Below are 18,320 nucleotides of genomic sequence, written 5' to 3'. Positions count from 1 at the left end.
AATAATGGGACTCAAGGCGGATAAATCACCTGGACCTGATGGCTTACATCCTAGGGTCTTGAGGGAAGTGGTGGTAGGGATTGTGGATGCATTGGTAATAATTTTCCAAAACTCCCTGGACTCAGCAAAGGTCCCGGCAGACTGGAAAACTGCTAATGTAACACCCTTATTTAAAAAGGGCAGGAGACAGAAGGCTGGAAACTATAGACCGGTTAGCCTAACATCTGTGGTAGGTAAAATTTTGGAGTCCATTATTAAGGAGACAGTAACAGGACATTTGGATAATCATAATTTAATAGGACAAAGTCAGCATGGTTTTATGAAGGGGAAGTCATGTTTGACAAATTTGCTGGAGTTCTTTGAGGAAGTAACATATAGGGTGGATAAAGGGGAACCAGTGGACGTAGTGTATTTAGACTTCCAAAAGGCATTTGACAAGGTGCCACACAAAAGATTATTGCTTAAGATAAAAAATCACGGGATTGGGGGTAATATTCTGGCATGGATAGAGGATTGGCTATCTAACAGAAGGCAGAGAGTTGGGATAAATGGTTCATTCTCAGACTGGCAATCAGTAACTAGTGGTGTTCCGCAGGGGTCAGTGCTGGGTCCCCAACTCTTTACAATCTATATTAACGATTTGGAGGAGGGGACCGAGTGTAACATATCAAAGTTTGCAGATGATACTAAGATGGGAGGGAAAGTAGTGAGTGAGGAGGACATAAAAAACCTGCAAGGGGACATAAACAGGCTAAGTAAGTGGGCAGAGATTTGGCAGATGGAATACAATACTGGAAAGTGTGAGGTTATGCACTTTGGCAGGAAAAATCGTAATGGCAAGAAACTGGAAAGTACTGAAGTACAAAGGGATTTGGGGGTCCTGGTGCACGAAACTCAAAAGGTTAGTATGCAGGTGCAGCAAGTGATTAAGAAGGCCAATGGAATGTTGGCTTTCATTGCTAGGGGGATAGAATATAAAAATAGGGAGGTATTGCTTCAGTTGTACAAGGTATTGGTGAGACCGCACCTGGAATACTGCGTACAGTTTTGGTGTCCATACTTAAGAAAGGACATACTTGCTCTCGAGTCAGTACAAAGAAGGTTCACTCGGTTAATTCCGGGGATGAGGGAATGGACATATGAGGAGAGGTTGAGTAGATTGGGACTCTACTCATTGGAGTTCAGAAGAATGAGAGGCGATCTTATTGAAACATATAAGATTGTGAAGGAGTTGGATCGGGTGGATGCGGGGAGGATGTTCCCGATGATGGGTGAAACTAGAACTAGGGGGCATAATCTTAGAATAAGGGGCTGCTCTTTCAAAACTGAGATGAGGAGGAACTACTTCACTCAGAGGGTGGTAGGTCCATGGAATATGCTGCCCCAAAAAGCTGTAGAAGCTACATCATTACATAAATTTAAAACAGAAATAGACAGTTTCCTAGAAGTAAAGGGAATTAAGGGTTACGGGGAGCAGGCAGGAATTTGGACATGAGTCTAGGTTCGGATCGGTCATGGCCCTGTGGGTAGCGGAGCGGGCCCAGGGGCTGTGTAGCCTGATCCTGCTCCTATTTCGTGTGTCTAATTCTGTTAGATTCAGGAGATGGTTCTGTGATAGTAGATTGGCAGTTAGGATCAGATCAGCCATGATCTTATTGAATGGCGGAGCAGGCTCGAGGGGCCGATTGGCCTACTCCTGCTCCTATTTCTTATGTTCTTATGTTTATTGAAAGGAAACAGCTATGATAGGAGTTGGGGTTCATCCTTTAGGATCATGAGGGGCTAATGCAATCAAGGTTCCTACTCCTTATTACTGCCTGATGACTTCTCCTAGATCATGCACATCTGTTGGTACCAGGATGTGCCTCACAGTTGTAGGAAGATAGGAACAGGAGGAGGCCATTCAGCCCCTCGAGCCTGTTCCGCCATTCAATGAAATCATGGCTGATCTGTGACCTAACTCCATCTACCCGCCTTGGGCCCATATTGCTTAATATCTGATGAAAGGTCATCGACCTGAAACGTTAACTCTGTTTCTCTCTTCACAGATGCTGCCTGATCTGCTGAGTGTCTCCAGCATTTTCTGTTTTTATTTCAGATTTCCAGCATCTGCAGTATTTTCTTCTTGTATTTGGCTTAATGGCCCAGAAATTCGGGTCGGGGGCTTCCCGCGGGTTCAAGCCTCCGACCTGCACTTACCTTGCGTGCCGGCCATCGTGCTGTGGGCCCGCGTGGGATTCCGATCCTGGGCCTCCTCCAACTGCCGGCGCGCAGTGCTTGCGTATCCCAGGGGCGCAGTTAGCTTGAAGCGTCCCCTGGGATCACGTGGGCCATGGAGAGCCAATGGTAGCAGGGAAGAGCTGTCAAAACTATAAATACTATAAGCCCCAATACATCACTAAAACTTCAAATAATTTTTTTTTTAAATCACATTTTTAAAATAACTATAAATTGCATAAAATAACTATTTTAAACAATTTAAATTTTTGAAAAAATTAATTGCATTTTCTAACGGGGCTAAAAATAAACTTACCTTTCTTTAAAGTATTTAAAAATAACAAACCTGTGGAAAAAATGTTTTAATTTTAATTAATTCACCACTTACCTTGTTAAAAGCAGGCCTTGCACAGGCAGCACGGTGGCATAGTGGTTAGCACTGTTGCCTCACAGCGCCAGGAACCCGGGTTCGAATCCGGCCTCAGGTGACTATCTGTGTGGAGTTTGCACATTCTCCCTGTGTTTGCGTGGGTTTGCTCCGGTTTCTTCCCACAGTCCAAAGATGTGTGGGTTAGGTTGATTGGCTATTTAAAAAAAAAAATTGACCCTTAGTGTTAGGGGGATTAAATATGTGGGGTTATGGGGATCGGGTGGGATATGTGTTGGTGTTATGGGGATCGGGTGGGATATGTGTCGTTGCAGGCTCGATGGGCCGAAATGGCCTCTATCTGCACTGTGGGGTTTCTGTGATTCTTGCGACTGCTTTTTAAAAGCGTAGCTCCTGGAGACTTACCCTTCCGGAGAAACCTGCAAAAAAAAGGGAAGTTCCAGGCATACGGGCTGCCTCTCCGGCGCACGCGTTCGACCTGTGAACCCCTTCCTTTAAAGGAACAGAAGTTCCGGTTTCCCGCGCCTGCGCAGTGTATGCACGAAACCGGCACTTCCGTTGGGCCTACGGGTGAGTGCACAGCGCGTACTCACCCGTGGAGACCCGAAGTTCTGGGCCAATATCTTTGTTTAACTGAAATCTATCAGTCTCAGATTTAAAATTAACAACTGATCCAGCATCAATTGCTGTTTGCGGAGGAGAGTTCCAAACTTCTCCCACCCTTTGTGTGTAGAAGTGTTTCCTAACTTCACTCCTGAAAGGTCTGGCTCTAATTTTTAGACGATGCCCCCTAGTCCTAGACTTCCCAACCAGCGGAAATAGTTTCTCTCTCTCTACCCTATCAGTTCCCCTTAATATCTTGAAAACCTTGATCAGATCACCCCTTAACCTTCTAAATTAGTCCTAGATTGATTCCTGGGATGAGAGATTGAGTAGAATGGCCCTATTTTCTGTGGAGTTTAAAGAATGAGAGGTGATCTCATTGAAACATATAGGCCGAGAAATTCGGTGGGCTGCGCCACCAGTTAGCGCTCAAAGAGGGCACTTAGTGGGTTTAGCGCCTCCCGCGAAATTTAGCGGGGCGCTAATGGCGGCGTTAGCTGGTAGTGCTGCGCTGCCACCGATGACGTCATCGGTGTGTGCAGCGCCCCGCTACCGCCCCGATCGCGAAATTTGGTAGCGCCCCTCGCTGTAACGTCGGTTGCAATTTGCGACCGGTTCAGGGGGGCCTACCTGCGATGGTAGAGGCGCTGAGGTGCGGGGGCGGCCATTTTTTTTGCTGGCCGCCTGCCAGCACCTCTTTGCGCAGCCGTCCCCGGCCTCCTCATCCCCCCACCCCGCATTGTGCCGGCTGTGTCCCAAGAGCCCGGCACTTCTCCTCGGTGCCGGGCTTTTTTGCCGGCACTCGCGATTGCCGATCGTGCTGCAGCAGGCCCCTCCCCCTTTAAGTAATTGACAGGGTAGATGCAGGGAGGATGTTTCCCCCTGGCTGGGGAGTCTAGAACCAGGGGACACAGTCTCAGGATAAGAGGTCGGCCATTTAGGACTGAGATGAGGAGGAATTTCTTCACTCAGAGGGTGGTGAATCTTTGGAATTCTCTGCCCCAGAGGGCTGTGGAGGCTCAGTCGTTGAGTATATTCAAGGCTGAGATCGATAGATTTTTGGATATTAAGGGAATCAAGGGATATGGGGATAGTGCGGGAAAGTGGAGCTGAGGTCGAAGATCAGCCATGATGTTATTGAATGGCGGAGCAGGCTTGAGGGGCCGTCTGGCCGACTCCTGCTCCTAATTCTTGTGTTCTAAATTCCAGGGAATATAGGAGATATACAGGGAGTGCATAGACTCCCGCCTTGAATCATGGCCCTTTGATTTATATACTGGAGGGCTGTCAGGGTGGGGAGAAAAATGAAATGGAATCACATCTCTGCCTTCCCCATTCGCTCCTTACTCTAGTGGACGCTGGCTTTAGTTCACAGTTGGGTCCTTGCCGATGCTGTCTCTCGGAGGTCAGTCAGCAGGCCATGCGGGGGCCACAGTAACAGCTTACAATCTGATCCAAACTTCCACATCTTACGAGCACCGTTAGTTTTGAGGAAATAGATGGCAGCTCGAAGGCCCCCAGGCCACACCACCTCATCCTGCTTCTTAGGCTAAAAACAGAGCATGCTGGAAACGTGCAGCAGGTCGGGCAGCATCTGTGGAGAGAGAAACAAGAGTTAACGCTTCAGGTCGGTGGAAAAAGTTGGAGATGGAACAGGATCTCAAGCAAGTGCAGAGGCAAGGAAAGGGGGAAGGTGAAGAAAGAACAAAATGGAAGGTCTGTGATGGGGTGGAAGGCAGGAGAGATTAAATAACAAGGGATGATGTGAGGGAAAAGCAGATGGTAATGGGGACAAGTAAAGAAACATAAGATGGGTCTAGAGGAGGTGTAAATGGCAATGGCAGAATCATCAACAGCTGCCGTTAACAGGTTTTGATCTGAAATTGTTGAACTTGATGTTGAGTCCGGAAGGCTGTAAAGTGCCTCATTGTGCTGTTCCTCGAGCTTACGCTGAGTTTCGTTGGAACAGTGTAAGAGGACGAGGACGGTGAGGTCAGAGTGGGAGTGGGGGACGGAAAATTAAAATGACAGGCGACCGGAAGCTCGGGGTCACACTCTCGGAAAATGAAGAATATAAGAGGACGGCTGCCGCGGGCTGATTTGACTTTCTCCATTTTCAACAGGTCATCTACAAGAACAACGACTTCAAGCTGGAGCTCTCCCGCCTAGCGAAGGAAGGCGACTCCAAAATGAAGGTGCACGGAGACCTCGTGTTCCGGTGCGAGAACGTGGCCGCCTTAGATCCGGTCACCTTCGAGGAGCCGGAGGCCTACATCTCCCTCCCGAAGTGGAACACCAAGAAGACGGGCTCCATCTCCTTCGACTTCTGCACCACCGAACCCAACGGCCTGCTCCTCTTCAGCCACGGCAAGCCCCAGTACCAGAAGGAGGCGCGGGTCGAACGGGCTCAGAAGGTGGACTACTTTGCCATGGAGCTTCTCGACGGCTTCCTCTTCCTGCTCCTGGACATGGGATCGGGCGCTATTAAGATCAGGGCCACCAACAAGAAGGTGAACGACGGAGAGTGGTGTCACGTCGACTTTCAACGGGACGGTCGCTCAGGTATGAAGATTCATTTATTTGAGGGGGGGGGGGTGCGATTGTGGAAAATAGGCCGTACCATGTCTTGTTTTGCACACTTTGTACAAAAATAGTAAATTGCAGGACAATGGAGTATTACAGTTTAAACTATTTTAATGAAGCATCAGGTCTGTAAGCTTTCTCAATCAATACAGCCCCGTGTGGACAAAATGGAGTCAGGACCCCTGGGTCTTCTAAACAATAGCAGTCCTCACAGATGCCTGCAGGCCAATGACAACTCAGCATGTGATCACATGTGAATATAATAGGTATTCCTTACAGATGCCTGCGGGCCAATGATAAATCAATATGCAAATGTTACATCCCCTTTCTTTTAAAAGAAAAATGTTATGCATTACTTTTGAACCTTTCTTCTACATAATGTTCTCAGTAGCATCAACATATAAGTAAACTCAACATTTAACTAGCACTGAAAACATCTCAACGTTTCAATAACGATGTACAGTTTTTTTTTAGGGCAGCGATCCGCCTACACCCTTTGATCATAAGAATTAGGAGCAGGAGTCGTCCATTCGGCCCCTCGAGCCTGCTCCGCCATTCAATAAGGTCACGGCTGATCTTCAACCTCAACTCCACTTTCCCACCCCATCCCTCGATTCCCCTAGAGTCCAAAAATCTATCGATCTCAGCCTTGAATATATTCATCGACTGAGCCTCCACAGCCCTCTGGGGCAGAGAATTCCAAAGATTCACCACCCTCCGAGTGAAGAAATTCCTCCTCATCTCAGTCCTAAATGGCCGACCCCTTATCCTGAGACTGTGACCCCCGGTTCTAGACTCCCCAGCCAGGGGGAAACAGCCTCTCAGCATCTACCCTGTCAATCCCCCTCAGAATTTTATACGTTTCAATGAGATCTCCTCTCATTCTTCTAAACTCCAGAGAGTAGCAGCCTAATCTGCTCAAACTCTCCTCGTAGGACAGCCCTCTCATCCCAGGAATCAATCTAGTGAACCTTCGTTGCACCGCCTCTAAGGCAAGTCTATCCTTCCTCAGATAAGGAGACCAGAACTGTGCGCAGTACTCCAGGTGTGGTCTCACCGAGGCCCTGTACAATTGGAGCAAGACTTCCTTACTCTTATACTCCAACCCACTTGCAATAAAGGCCAACAGGCCATTTGCCTTCCTAGTTGCTTGCTGTACCTGCATGCTAACTCTCTGGGCTGGATTTTCATTGAGGAGTCGGGTTGGAGGCGGGACTACAACTTTCGGGGTTGTAGCCCCGCCTCCATCAAGATGCGGCCAATCCACGCGATTTTAACTTGATTGACCTTGTTGAGCCCGCCAAGCGAGCTCAGCGGGCCAATTAAGGGCCACCCGGCAACAGGTGACGTCACAGACTGAAATTTCATCTGTCAAGAGGTTTTGACAGATGAAGTATCAGCGTTTCACAGCTGTTTGAAGCTGTCAAACACTGACAGTCTTACTTCTAACCTGAGTCCTTCTACACAGACTCAGTTAGAAATCTCTCCTGCACAGAAAGCTGAAGGCTGTCACTTTTGACAGTTTGCAGCCATTCTGCTTTCTGTGCCGATTAGATGAGGGACTCCCCGAACCTAAAGGATGGAAGGCTGTAAAGGTAAGTACAGGTAATTTAAACTTCTTTACACACTTTAGACACACCAAACACACTTACCTTTGCACTCATGCACCCATCACTCACCTGAACACCGACATCTCGACCCCTCCAAGTCCTTCAACCTGACGGCCCGCCTCCTCTAACTTGCCGTGGTTTGGAGCCGTCGGGAATCCCACACTTCAGCAATAAAAATAGGGATTAGGCTAAAAACTGCCTGTTAACTACCTGTTAGTGCAGTTAATTGGCACTAATCCCCTTCCCGCCTCGGGTCGGCGGGTCCCAGTGCGGGGCGGGTACCCGCCTCCTTTGAAACTGGCATGGAGGCGGGTTTGGGTGCGGGATGGTGTCGGGACCCCCGATTTCGGGATTTTAACCCCCCCCACACGCCTCCAATCCCGCCTCCACGGCCCAGTGAAAATTCTGCCCACTGTGTTTCTTGTACTCGGACACCTAAGTCTCTCTGAACACCGACAAATAATACTTTCTCACCGTTTCAAAAAAATATTCTGTTTTTCCATTCTTCCTGCCTCTTGTGCTGGCAGGTAGAATAGAGTACAAAGGGATCTGGGGGTCCTGGTGCACGAAACTCAAAAGGTTAGTATGCAGGTGCAGCAAGTGATTAAGAAGGCCAATGGAATGTTGGCTTTCATTGCTAGGGGGATAGAATATAAAAATAGGGAGGTATTGCTTCAGTTGTACAAGGTATTGGTGAGACCGCACCTGGAATACTGCATACAGTTTTGGTGTCCATACTTAAGAAAAGACATACTTGCTCTCGAGTCAGTACAAAGAAGGTTCACTCGGTTAATCCCGGGGATGAGGGGATGGACATATGAGGAGAGGTTGAGTAGATTGGGACTCTACTCATTGGAGTTCAGAAGAATGAGAGGCGATCTTATTGAAACATATAAGATTGTGAAGGGGCTTGATCGGGTGGATGCGGGGAGGATGTTCCCAATGATGGGTGAAACTAGAACTAGGGGGCATAGTCTTAGAATAAGGGGCTGCTCTTTCAAAACTGAGATGAGGAGGAACTACTTCACTCAGAGGGTGGTAGGTTTGTGGAATTTGCTGCCCCAGAAAGCTGTGGAAGCTACATCATTAAATAAATTTAAAACAGAAATAGACAGTTTCCTAGAAGTAAAGGGAATTAAGGGTTACGGGGAGCGGGCAGGAAATTGGACATGAGTCTAGGTTCGGAATGGTCATGGCCCTGTGGGTGGCGGAGCGGGCCCAGGGGCCATGTAGCCTGATCCTGCTCCTATTTCTTGTGTTCTAATTCTGTGTTAGATTTCAGGAGATGGTTTTATTCCTGTTCCTGGCTGGGGTGGTGATCGCCTTTACAGAAGGTAAGTACTGTAGAAAATATAGGGACAGAGTGATCTCCTGGACGAGTTTCGATCGCCTAGATGGGTCGGAGAGGAATTTCCCAGATTGTTTCTCCCAAATTGGCCATTGGGTTTTTTATCTGGTTTTTCGCCTCTCCCGGGAGATCACATGGGATCGGGTGGGATGGAGAGTGAAAGTAGATTTGAGGTTAGGATCAGATCAGCCATGATCTTATTGAATGGTGGAGCAGGCTCGAGGGGCCGATTGGCCTACTCCTGCTCCTACTTCTTATGTTCTTAACATTGGTCTCGGCAGCCACGGCCTAAGGACAAGCAGACTCCACATTGCAGAGGAGGCAAGCGAGACAGCGATAAATACACAGGGGTGGAGTTCCTGCTGGGTGGCGCTGGTTTATTTCCCGGTGCCGTTCGCCCGAAATTGGCGTAACCCGCGCAAAAGATCGTGCGCGATTTTAACCACAAATTTACGTCCGACGCGAATCGCGTCTCCACCATCTTTTGTGCTCATTTTTTTTTTTTTTAAACGCACTGGGAGCCGGCCCCGCCCACAAAACCGGCCGCGCACTCCCCCCCCGGATTGAACCAGTCACCGCGGCGAGCTTCTGCGAATTGCGCCCGTTTGCCGGCCTTGGAGGAGGCTCGTAAAATTAAGCCGGTTCCTTTGGGCGCCAAGTCACCTTTGAAAAACTTTTGAATACATATATTTTTTTAATTTACTAAAAAACTGACTATTGTAGGCCAATATAACTGGTAAATGGGTCTGTGTCGTTCATTAAAGTCATTTTCAGTGATTTTAAATCGGGCTACTCGCAGGTGGTGGACTAGGTACTGCGGGGGCGATTTTGTGAATGGGGACGCATTGGAGGCGGGACTCCCACTTGTCGGGTTTTAGTCCCGCCTCCATTGACTTGTGGCCAACCCACGCTATTTTCCCTTGATTGACCTCGTTAAGTCCGCCCAACGGGCTTAGCAGGCCAATTAAGGGGAAGCCGGTTACAGAGAACGTCAGCGTGTGACGTTTCATCTGTCAAAAACTGTCATTGTTTGGCAGCCCTGTGAAGCTGTCAAACACTGACATTCTCTGTTGTTTGATGAGTCCTTGTATTCAAGACTCATCAAACCTCTTTTGTGAGCAGAAATTAGATGGTTGCTGCATTGGAGAATGCAGCGGCCATCTGTCATCTCTGCCGCTGAGATGCGAGACTCTCCGCATCCCCACCGATTGAAGCCTGCAGGAAGAAACAAACGTTAACAGGCAGTTAAGTGGCTGTAATCCCCTTCCCGCCTCCTGGGAAGATGGCATGGAGGCAGGTTGGGGGCGGGAATGGGCACCCGCCCCCCCCCCCAGATTCTGCCATTTTCCCGGCAGTCCCGCCTCCATACCCGCCTCCCCAGGGTTGGCAAGATCGCGCCCTGCGATTAAAATGCTTATTTTGTCACGACGGACCCATTTTTATCTGTATTGATCAAACCGCACCCAGTTACTGCTCTCAGAAATATCGAGGAGACTTTTTGAAAGCAACGTCTGCTTTTTACAAAAATTACGTTTAAAACGCTGCCCGATCGCGCCAGCTCGGGGCCAGGCCCTGCGTTTGAACAGAAACTCGAGAGAGAGAGAGAGAGAGAGAGAGAAACAAAAAAAACACCTCACCAAACGGATGCAGTTTGAGCGCAATTTGTGCCCAGGTTGCCCACTGCGCCCAAAGTGGAAGCTCGGCCCGGTACAAAGTGAAAGAGAGTGGCGGGGGGGGGGCAATGGGGGATGACGTAAGGAAACTACTAGGCACTTGGTCTAAGCGTTAAACAAAGCTTTAATCAACTGTTTTACAACATGGAGGTCCAGTTGTGTCCTTCACTAGTTCCTGTCAAGAATGTCCTGCGCAAGCTGGGCCCGTGCCCGAGTATTTATACTCTCCCTGGACAGCGCCACCCGTAGGCCGCTCATTATTATTTAATAAGTCTTTCTTTCATGAGTGACTGATTCAAGTCAGGGGGCAAAGCTGGCTGCGTTCAGGACAGCCCACTTTTGCTTAGGTGGGCCTCAAACAATCCGTTAGGCCCCACCCCAGTGCACACATGCAAAAAGGGCTAACGCTTGTTGCAGGCACGGACCCGGGACGCCTCTTTTCTCTGCCTTTACCAATATGGTGGACAGCGCAACTTCCAGTGCGCAGTGAGCGCGCGTGCGCCGCGCCCCCCCTCCGTCCGCCATATTGGATGCTGAGGCGTCCGTTGGGCGCCTGAAAACAGGGCACGTCGCTGTCGGATTTCTCAGCCATTCTTCGGGCAGAGTCGAGGGAGCTGTACGCTACTTCTGATTTGTGCTTCAACAGATTCGGGAGCCCTGATACTTTATCAGCAAAGTGTTCCACTCCACCCCAACCCCACCCCCCGCCTCCAGCACAAACATCTCTTGCAGTGACGAGCGTAACATTCGCACACACAAAAAAAATTAATGCCAGGATAAAGAAATGAAATATAATTGGCAAATGAAGTCCAACGCAGATTAAGGTGAGGCATTACATTTTGGTAGGAAGAATAGCGAGTCTAGGTGGGGTAGAGGAACAAAGGGATCTCGGAGTACAAATACACAAATCACTAAAAGTTGTGACGCAGGTTAGCAAGGCCATAAAATGAGCACACCAAACACCAGGGTTTATTTCCAGAGGGATAGAATTGAAAAGTAGGGAAGTTACGCTAATAAAAACAGAAAATGTTGGAGATACTCAGCAGGCCAGGGCAGCGTCTGTGAAGAGAGAAACAGAGTTAACGTTTCAGGTCGATGACCTTTCGACAGAACTGGAAAAAATCAGGAAATGGAACAGATTTTTAAGCAAGTGTGGGGGCTGGGAAAGTGGGGAGGGGGTGAAAGAACAAAAGGGAAGGTCTGTGATAGGATAGAAGGCGGGAGAGGTTAAGAGACATTAAGAGATATTCAAGGCAAAAGGAGATGGTAATGGAACAGCTATAGAAGTTATGCTAAACCTGTATCGAACCTTGGTTAGACCGCACTTGGAGCACTGCGTACAGTTGTGGTCGCCATATTATAAAAAGGATATAGAGGCACTGGAGAGGGTGCAGAGAAGATTTACAAGGATGATACCAGAAATGCGAGGGTATATATATCAGGAAAGGATGAACAGGCTGGGCCTCTTTTCTCTTGAAAAGAGAAGGCTGAGGGGTGACCTAATAGAGGTCTTTAAAATTATGAAAAATTTTGATAGAGTGGATACAGAGAGAGTGTTTCCACTTGTGGGGAAGAGCATAACTAGAGGCCATCAATATAAGATAGTCACCAAGAAATCCAATAGGGAATTCAGGAGAAACTTCTTTACCCAGAGAGTGGTGAGAATGTGGAACTCGCTACCACAGGGAGTGGTTGAGGCGAATAGTATAGAGGCATTTAAGGGGATGCTGGACAGGCATATGAGGGAGAAGGGAATAGAGGGTTACGCTGATAGATTTAGATGAGGAAAGACGGGAGGAGGCTCGAGTGGAGCATAAACACCGGCACAGACTGGTTGGGCCGAATGGCCTCTTTCTGTGGCATATATCCGACGTAATCTTGTACGAAATAATTTTCAAGCAAAGCAGAATTATAAGCAGCAAGATTGACATAACTTATTTGAGGGAAAATTATTTTAAGTCATCGAAAGACATTTTAATATCCTGCTGCGAGTATGAGGGTAGCAATGGGGCTGATACTGATGCGAGAGTTGACAGACTGCAGCATGTTGTGCGGGAGTCACAAGGAAAAGAATTTGGGTCACAGCTGTCTGAAGCTAGGGCTGGAGCAATAGACTGGGAATAAGACTGTGGCTAGATTATGTGGCAGAATGGATACGGGTAACCAATATAAAGATCAGTGCTTGGGCCTCAGCTGTTCAAAATCTACAGCAATGATTTGGATGAGGGGACCAAATGTAATATATCCAAGTTTGCTGAAGATACAAAGCTGGGTGGGAATGTAAGTTGTGAGGAGGATGCGAGGGGGCTTCAAGGGGATATAGACAGGCTAAGTGAATGGGCAAGAACATGGCAAATGGAATATATAATGTATATAATTTTTTAAAAGGTGAGAGATTGGGAAATGTTGGTGTTCAGAGGGACATGAGTGTCCTTGTACACGAATCACTGAAAGTTAACATGCAGGTACAGCAAGCAATTAGGAAAGCAAATGGTATGTTGGCCTTTATTACAAGAGGATTTGAGTATAAGAGTAATGACATCTTACTGCAATTATATAGGGCCCTGGTGAGACCACACCTGGAGTATTGTGCACAGTTTTGGTCTCCTTATCTAAGGAAAGGTATACTTGCCATAGAGGGAGTGCAACGAAGGTTCACCAGACTGGTTCCCGGGATGGGGGGATTGTCCTATGAGGAGAGATTGAGTAGACTAGGCCGATATTCTCTAGAGTTTAGAAGAATGAGAGGTGATCTCATTGAAACATACAAAATTCTTACAGGGCTTGACAGGGTAGATGCAGGGAGGATGTTTCCCCTGGCTGGGGAGTCTAGAACCAGGGGTCACAGTCTCAGAATAAGGGGTCGACCATTTAGGACTGAGATGAGGAGGAATTTCTTCACTCAGAGGGTGGTGAATCTTTGGAATTCTCTACCCCAGAGGGCTGTGGAGGCTCAGTCATTGAGTATATTCAAGGCCAAGATCGATAGATTTTTGAGTATTAAGGGAATCAAGGGATCACAGAAATCACAGAAACCCCACAGTGCAGATAGAGGCCATTTCGGCCCATCGAGCCTGCACCGACACATATCCCACCCGATCCCCGTAACCCCTACACCAACACATATCCCACCCTATCCCCGTAACCCCAAGTATTTAATCCCCCTAACACTAAGGGTCAATTTATCATAGCCAATCAACCTAACCCGCACATCTTTGGACTGTGGGAGGAAACCGGAGCACCCGGAGGAAACCCACGCAAACACGGGGAGAATGTGCAAACTCCACACAGACAGTCGCCCAAGCCCGGATTCGAACCCGGGTCCCTGGCGCTGTGAGGCAACAGTGCTAACCACTATGCCACCGGGCATCGGGCAGGAAAGTGGAGATGAGGTAGAAGATCAGCCATGGTCTTAGTGAATGACGGAGCAGGCTCGAGGGGCCGAATGACCGACTCCTGCTCCTATCTCTTATGTTCCTTCCTTTTTTGTACTGGGCAGGTGACAACCTCCTCTGAGCATGACTTTTGTGTCCATGGGCAGTTTACATTATAAAAGTCAATGAATGGTCGAGTTGCTACAAGTGTACATATGAATAGTAAGTACTTTATAGTATAGCGCACTGCTCGTACCTCGTAACTTCGCAGAAGGGTTTTCAGCCAAGCATAACATCATTTGCACACTATAGTAATCTGGGATGTAATGCTTAAGTTATCCACCAGATGGAGACAAATATTAAGGGATCATATTTACCATTATTCGGGTAATGTCCTGGCACACCACTTATTAATGTAGTGGCATTACATTCTGGGTATGACTCAGAGGTTGATCCTCCATCTTGGTGATCGCACAGTAAGAATTGGAAGTGCTTTGCCTGCAGCTGTAAGAGATGTTTCTCTGCTACATATGTATAATTAAACAGTTGAGTTTTGGTTCCTGAAGTCTGGCTTATCTCAGTTTCTGACCTTACCACTCGGATATCACACACACAAACCCCGTGGCTCTGGCTGACAGCTGCGGCTCAGTGGGCGGCACTCTTGCAATTGAGTCAGAGGGTCGTGGGTTCAACCCCCCGCTCCAGAGACTTGAGCCCACAATTTAGGCCGACACTCCCGGTGCCAGTACTGAGGGAGCGCCGCACTGTCGGAGGGGCAGTACTGAGGGAGCGCCGCACTGTCGGAGGGGCAGTACTGAGGGAGTGCCGCACTGTCGGAGGGGCAGTACTGAGGGAGCGCCGCACTGTCGGAGGGGCAGTACTGAGGGAGTGCCGCACTGTCGGAGGGGCGGTACTGAGGGAGCGCCGCACTGTCGGAGGGGCGGTACTGAGGGAGCGCCACACTGTCGGAGGGGCAGTACTGAGGGAGCGCCGCACTGTCGGAGGGGCGGTACTGAGGGAGCGGTGCACTGTCGGAGGGGCGGTACTGAGGGAGCGCCACACTGTCGGAGGAGCAGTACTGAGGGAGCGCCGCACTGTCGGAGGGGCGGTACTGAGGGAGCGCCACACTGTCGGAGGAGCAGTACTGAGGAAGTGCCGCACTGTCGGAGGGGCAGTACTGAGGGAGCGCCGCACTGTCGGAGGGGCGGTACTGAGGGAGCGCCACACTGTCGGAGGAGCAGTACTGAGGAAGTGCCGCACTGTCGGAGGGGCAGTACTGAGGGAGCGCCGCACTGTCGGTGGGGCAGTACTGAGGGAGCGCTGCACTGTCGGTGGGGCAGTACTGAGGGAGCGCCGCACTGTCGGAGGGGCAGTACTGAGGGAGTGCCGCACTGTCGGAGGGGCGGTACTGAGGGAGCGCCGCACTGTCAGAGGGGCAGTACTGAGGGAGTGCCGCACTGTCGGAGGGGCAGTACTGAGGGAGTGCTGCACTGTCGGAGGGGCAGTTCTGAGGGAGCGCCGCACTGTCGGAGGTGTCGTCTTTCAGATGAGACGTGAAACCGAGGCCCCGTCTGCTCTCTCATTGGCTGTAAAGCGCTTTGGGATGTCCTGAGGTGGTGAAATGCGCGATAGAAATGCGAGTACTTTTGGAGCAATGTGATTCTGACGGAACCCAAACTAAGCAAATTATTGATGATCTAGTTAAATAATAATAACTTGCATATATATACCGCCTTTAATGTTGGAAGCACCTGAAGCTGCTTTATAGAAGTGTAACGAGATGTAAAAGGATATGAACTAGGGGGGTTGACCAAATATATAGTGGAAGAGATAGACTTATAGCAGGTTTTTGAGAGTGGCACGAGAGATGGGAAGGCAGAGAGATCTCAGAATAATGGAGTACTGTGCACAGTTCTGGTCTCCTTATCTAAGGAAGGACATACTTGCCTTGGAGGCGGTGCAACAAAGGTTCACTAGATTGATTCCTGGGATGAGAGGGTTGTCCTATGAGGAGAGATTGTGTAGAATGGGCCGATACTCTCTGGCGTTTAGAAGAATGCGAGGTGATCTCATTGAAACGTATAGTGGGCTAAATTCGGTTGATTTGCGCCTCCTGTTATAACGGGACGCAAATCAACTCGCGCCTGGGCGCGACGCCGCTAACGCCTGCCGCAAAATTCAGCCAGAGGTTAGCGACCGTTAGCACCACTGGCGATGACGTCATCGCCATGCGCAGCGCCCCGTTCGCGCCCCGGCTGTAACATTGGGTGGCGCCCTCCCCGACTTACCGCCGGACGCTATGTCCGCCAGGGTCAGGGGGGGCTACTTGCGGCCGGGGCGGCGCTAGTTAGAGGGGAGGTGGTGGGCGGCCATTTTTGTTGCTGGCCGCCTGCCAGCAGCTGCCCCCGTTTCTGTCCCCGGCCCCCGTGAAGCCCCCCCACCCCACCCCCGTGGGGTGCCGGCTGCTCTCCGTGAGCCCGGCACTCCTCTTGAATGCCGAGCTCGTTTGCCGGCTCTCCCGATCCCTGGTGGCCCAGCTGGGCGCCGGGACGTGCTGCGCCAGACCCCCTCCCCTTTAATAAGAGGAGGAAGGCCTGCAGTACTGCGGCACGCAGCGCCGCGGTTTTGGCTCGCAGCGCCCCAGCAGTAACGCGGGGCGCTTCCAGTAGCACCCTTCCTCACTCTTGGGGTGCTACCTGGGAAAATCACCCGCGGGGGCACTAACTTTTTCGGGGCGCTGGCAAAGGTAGCGTTCCAAAGGGGGCTCTACCCAATTTTTACCCCATAACATTTTGAGGGGTTTGACAGGGTAGATGCTGAGAGGCTGTTTCCCCCTGGCTGGAGAGTAGAACTAGGGGTCACAGTCTCAGGATAAGGGGTCGGCCATTTAGGACTGAGATGAGGAGGAATTTCTTCACTCAGAGGGCGGTGAATCTTTGGAATTCTCTACCCCAGAGGGCTGTGGAGGCTCAGTCGTTGAGTATATTCAAGGCTCATCCAAAAGAAAGCACCTCCGACAGTGCAGCGCTCCCGTGCGGAGTGTTAGCCTAGATTTTTGCGCTCGAGTCTCTGGAGTGGGACTATGAACCCACGGCCTATCTGGCTCAGAGGCGAGGGTGCTGCCCACTGAACCACGGTCGACACGGGAGGAATCGTCGCTCAGTGTCGTGCTGTGTTATTCGGACACGGGTTAACTTGATCTGGAATAAGAGGAAGGACAGAGGATCAGAGGGACCTTGGTGTGCATGTACATAGATCCCTGAAGGCAGCAGGACAGGTAGATAAGGTGGTTAAAAAGGCATATGGGATACTTGCCTTCATTAGCCGAGGCATAGAATGTAAGAGCAGGGAGGTTATGATGGAGCTGTACAAAACGCTAGTTAGGCCACAGCTGGAATACTGTGTGCAGTTCTGGTCGCCACACTATAGGAAGGATGTGATTGCATTGGAGAGGGTGCAGAGGAGATTCACCAGGATGTTACCTGGGCTGGAGCGCTTCAGCTATGAGGAGAGACTGGATAGGCTGGGGTTGTTTTCCTTAGAGCAGAGAAGGCTGAGGGGGGACCTGATTGAGGTGTACAAAATTATGAGGGGCATAGATAGGGTGGATAGAAAGGAACTTTTCCCCTTAGTAGAGGGGTCAATAACCAGGGGGCATAGTTTCAAGGTAAGGGGCAGGAGGTTTAGAGGGGATTTGAGGAAAACCTTTTTCACCCAGAGGGTGGTTGGAATCTGGAACTCACTGCCTGAAAGGGTGGTAGAGGCCGGAACCCTCACAACATTCAAGAAGTATTTGGATGAGCACTTGAAATGCCATAGCATACAAGGCTACGGACCAAGTGCTGGAAAATGGGATTAGAATGGACAGGGCTTGATGGCCGGCGCGGACACGATGGGCCGAAGGGCCTCTTTCTGTGCTGTATAACTCTACGGCTCTATGGACTCTAAGTCAATGCGATCCAGGATTAGAAGGATCGTCAGTGGAATCCTGGATTCGAAGGATTGTCAGTCAGTCTGATCCTGTGTTAGTGGGCCTGTCAATCAACGGAGTTCAAGTGGGATATAATAGCAAAATACTGCAATGCTGGAAATCTGAAATAACAACAGAAAATGCTGGAAATACTCGGCAGGCCAGGCAACATCCGTGGAGAGAGAAACAGGGTTAACGTTTCAGGTCTGGGACCCTTCATCAGAACTGGAAAAAGCTGGAAATGTAACAAGATATTAAGCAGATGCAGAGACGGGGGGTGGGGCGGGTTTAGAGGGGGAGGAAGGAATTGAAAGAACATGCTGTGAAAATGTTGCAAATGGGAATGGCAAAATCATACTGCATGAAAAATGGGGGCAGGGATTATTATCTGAAATTGTTGAACTCAATGTTGAGTCCGGCAGGCTGTAAAGTGCCCAATCGAAAGATGAGGTGCTGTTCCTCGAGCTTACGTTGAGCTTCATTGGAACAGTGCAATAGGCCGAGGACAGAGAGACCAGAGTGGGAGTGAAGCGGTGAATTAAAATGACAGGCGA

General features: G+C 49.6%; 1 protein-coding gene across 1 annotated transcript in view; it reads left to right on the top strand.

Moving 5' to 3' along the window:
• LOC147092842 (neurexin-2-like) overlaps window positions 1-18,320 on the top strand; it is a 1,315,750-nt gene that overhangs the window by 1,057,892 nt on the left and 239,538 nt on the right. The window contains exon 8 of the mRNA XM_085975700.1: window positions 5,332-5,770. Coding sequence (XP_085831826.1) covers window positions 5,332-5,770 — 439 coding nt within the window. The remainder of the gene's footprint in view (window positions 1-5,331; window positions 5,771-18,320) is intronic.

This window comes from Somniosus microcephalus, unplaced genomic scaffold (assembly GCF_052327205.1).
Source record: "Somniosus microcephalus isolate GS21.2 unplaced genomic scaffold, FLI_Smic_1.0 unresolved_chr2, whole genome shotgun sequence".
In the NCBI taxonomy this organism is placed as follows: Eukaryota; Metazoa; Chordata; class Chondrichthyes; order Squaliformes; family Somniosidae; genus Somniosus; species Somniosus microcephalus.
This window is presented reverse-complemented; position numbering and strand designations above follow the sequence as displayed.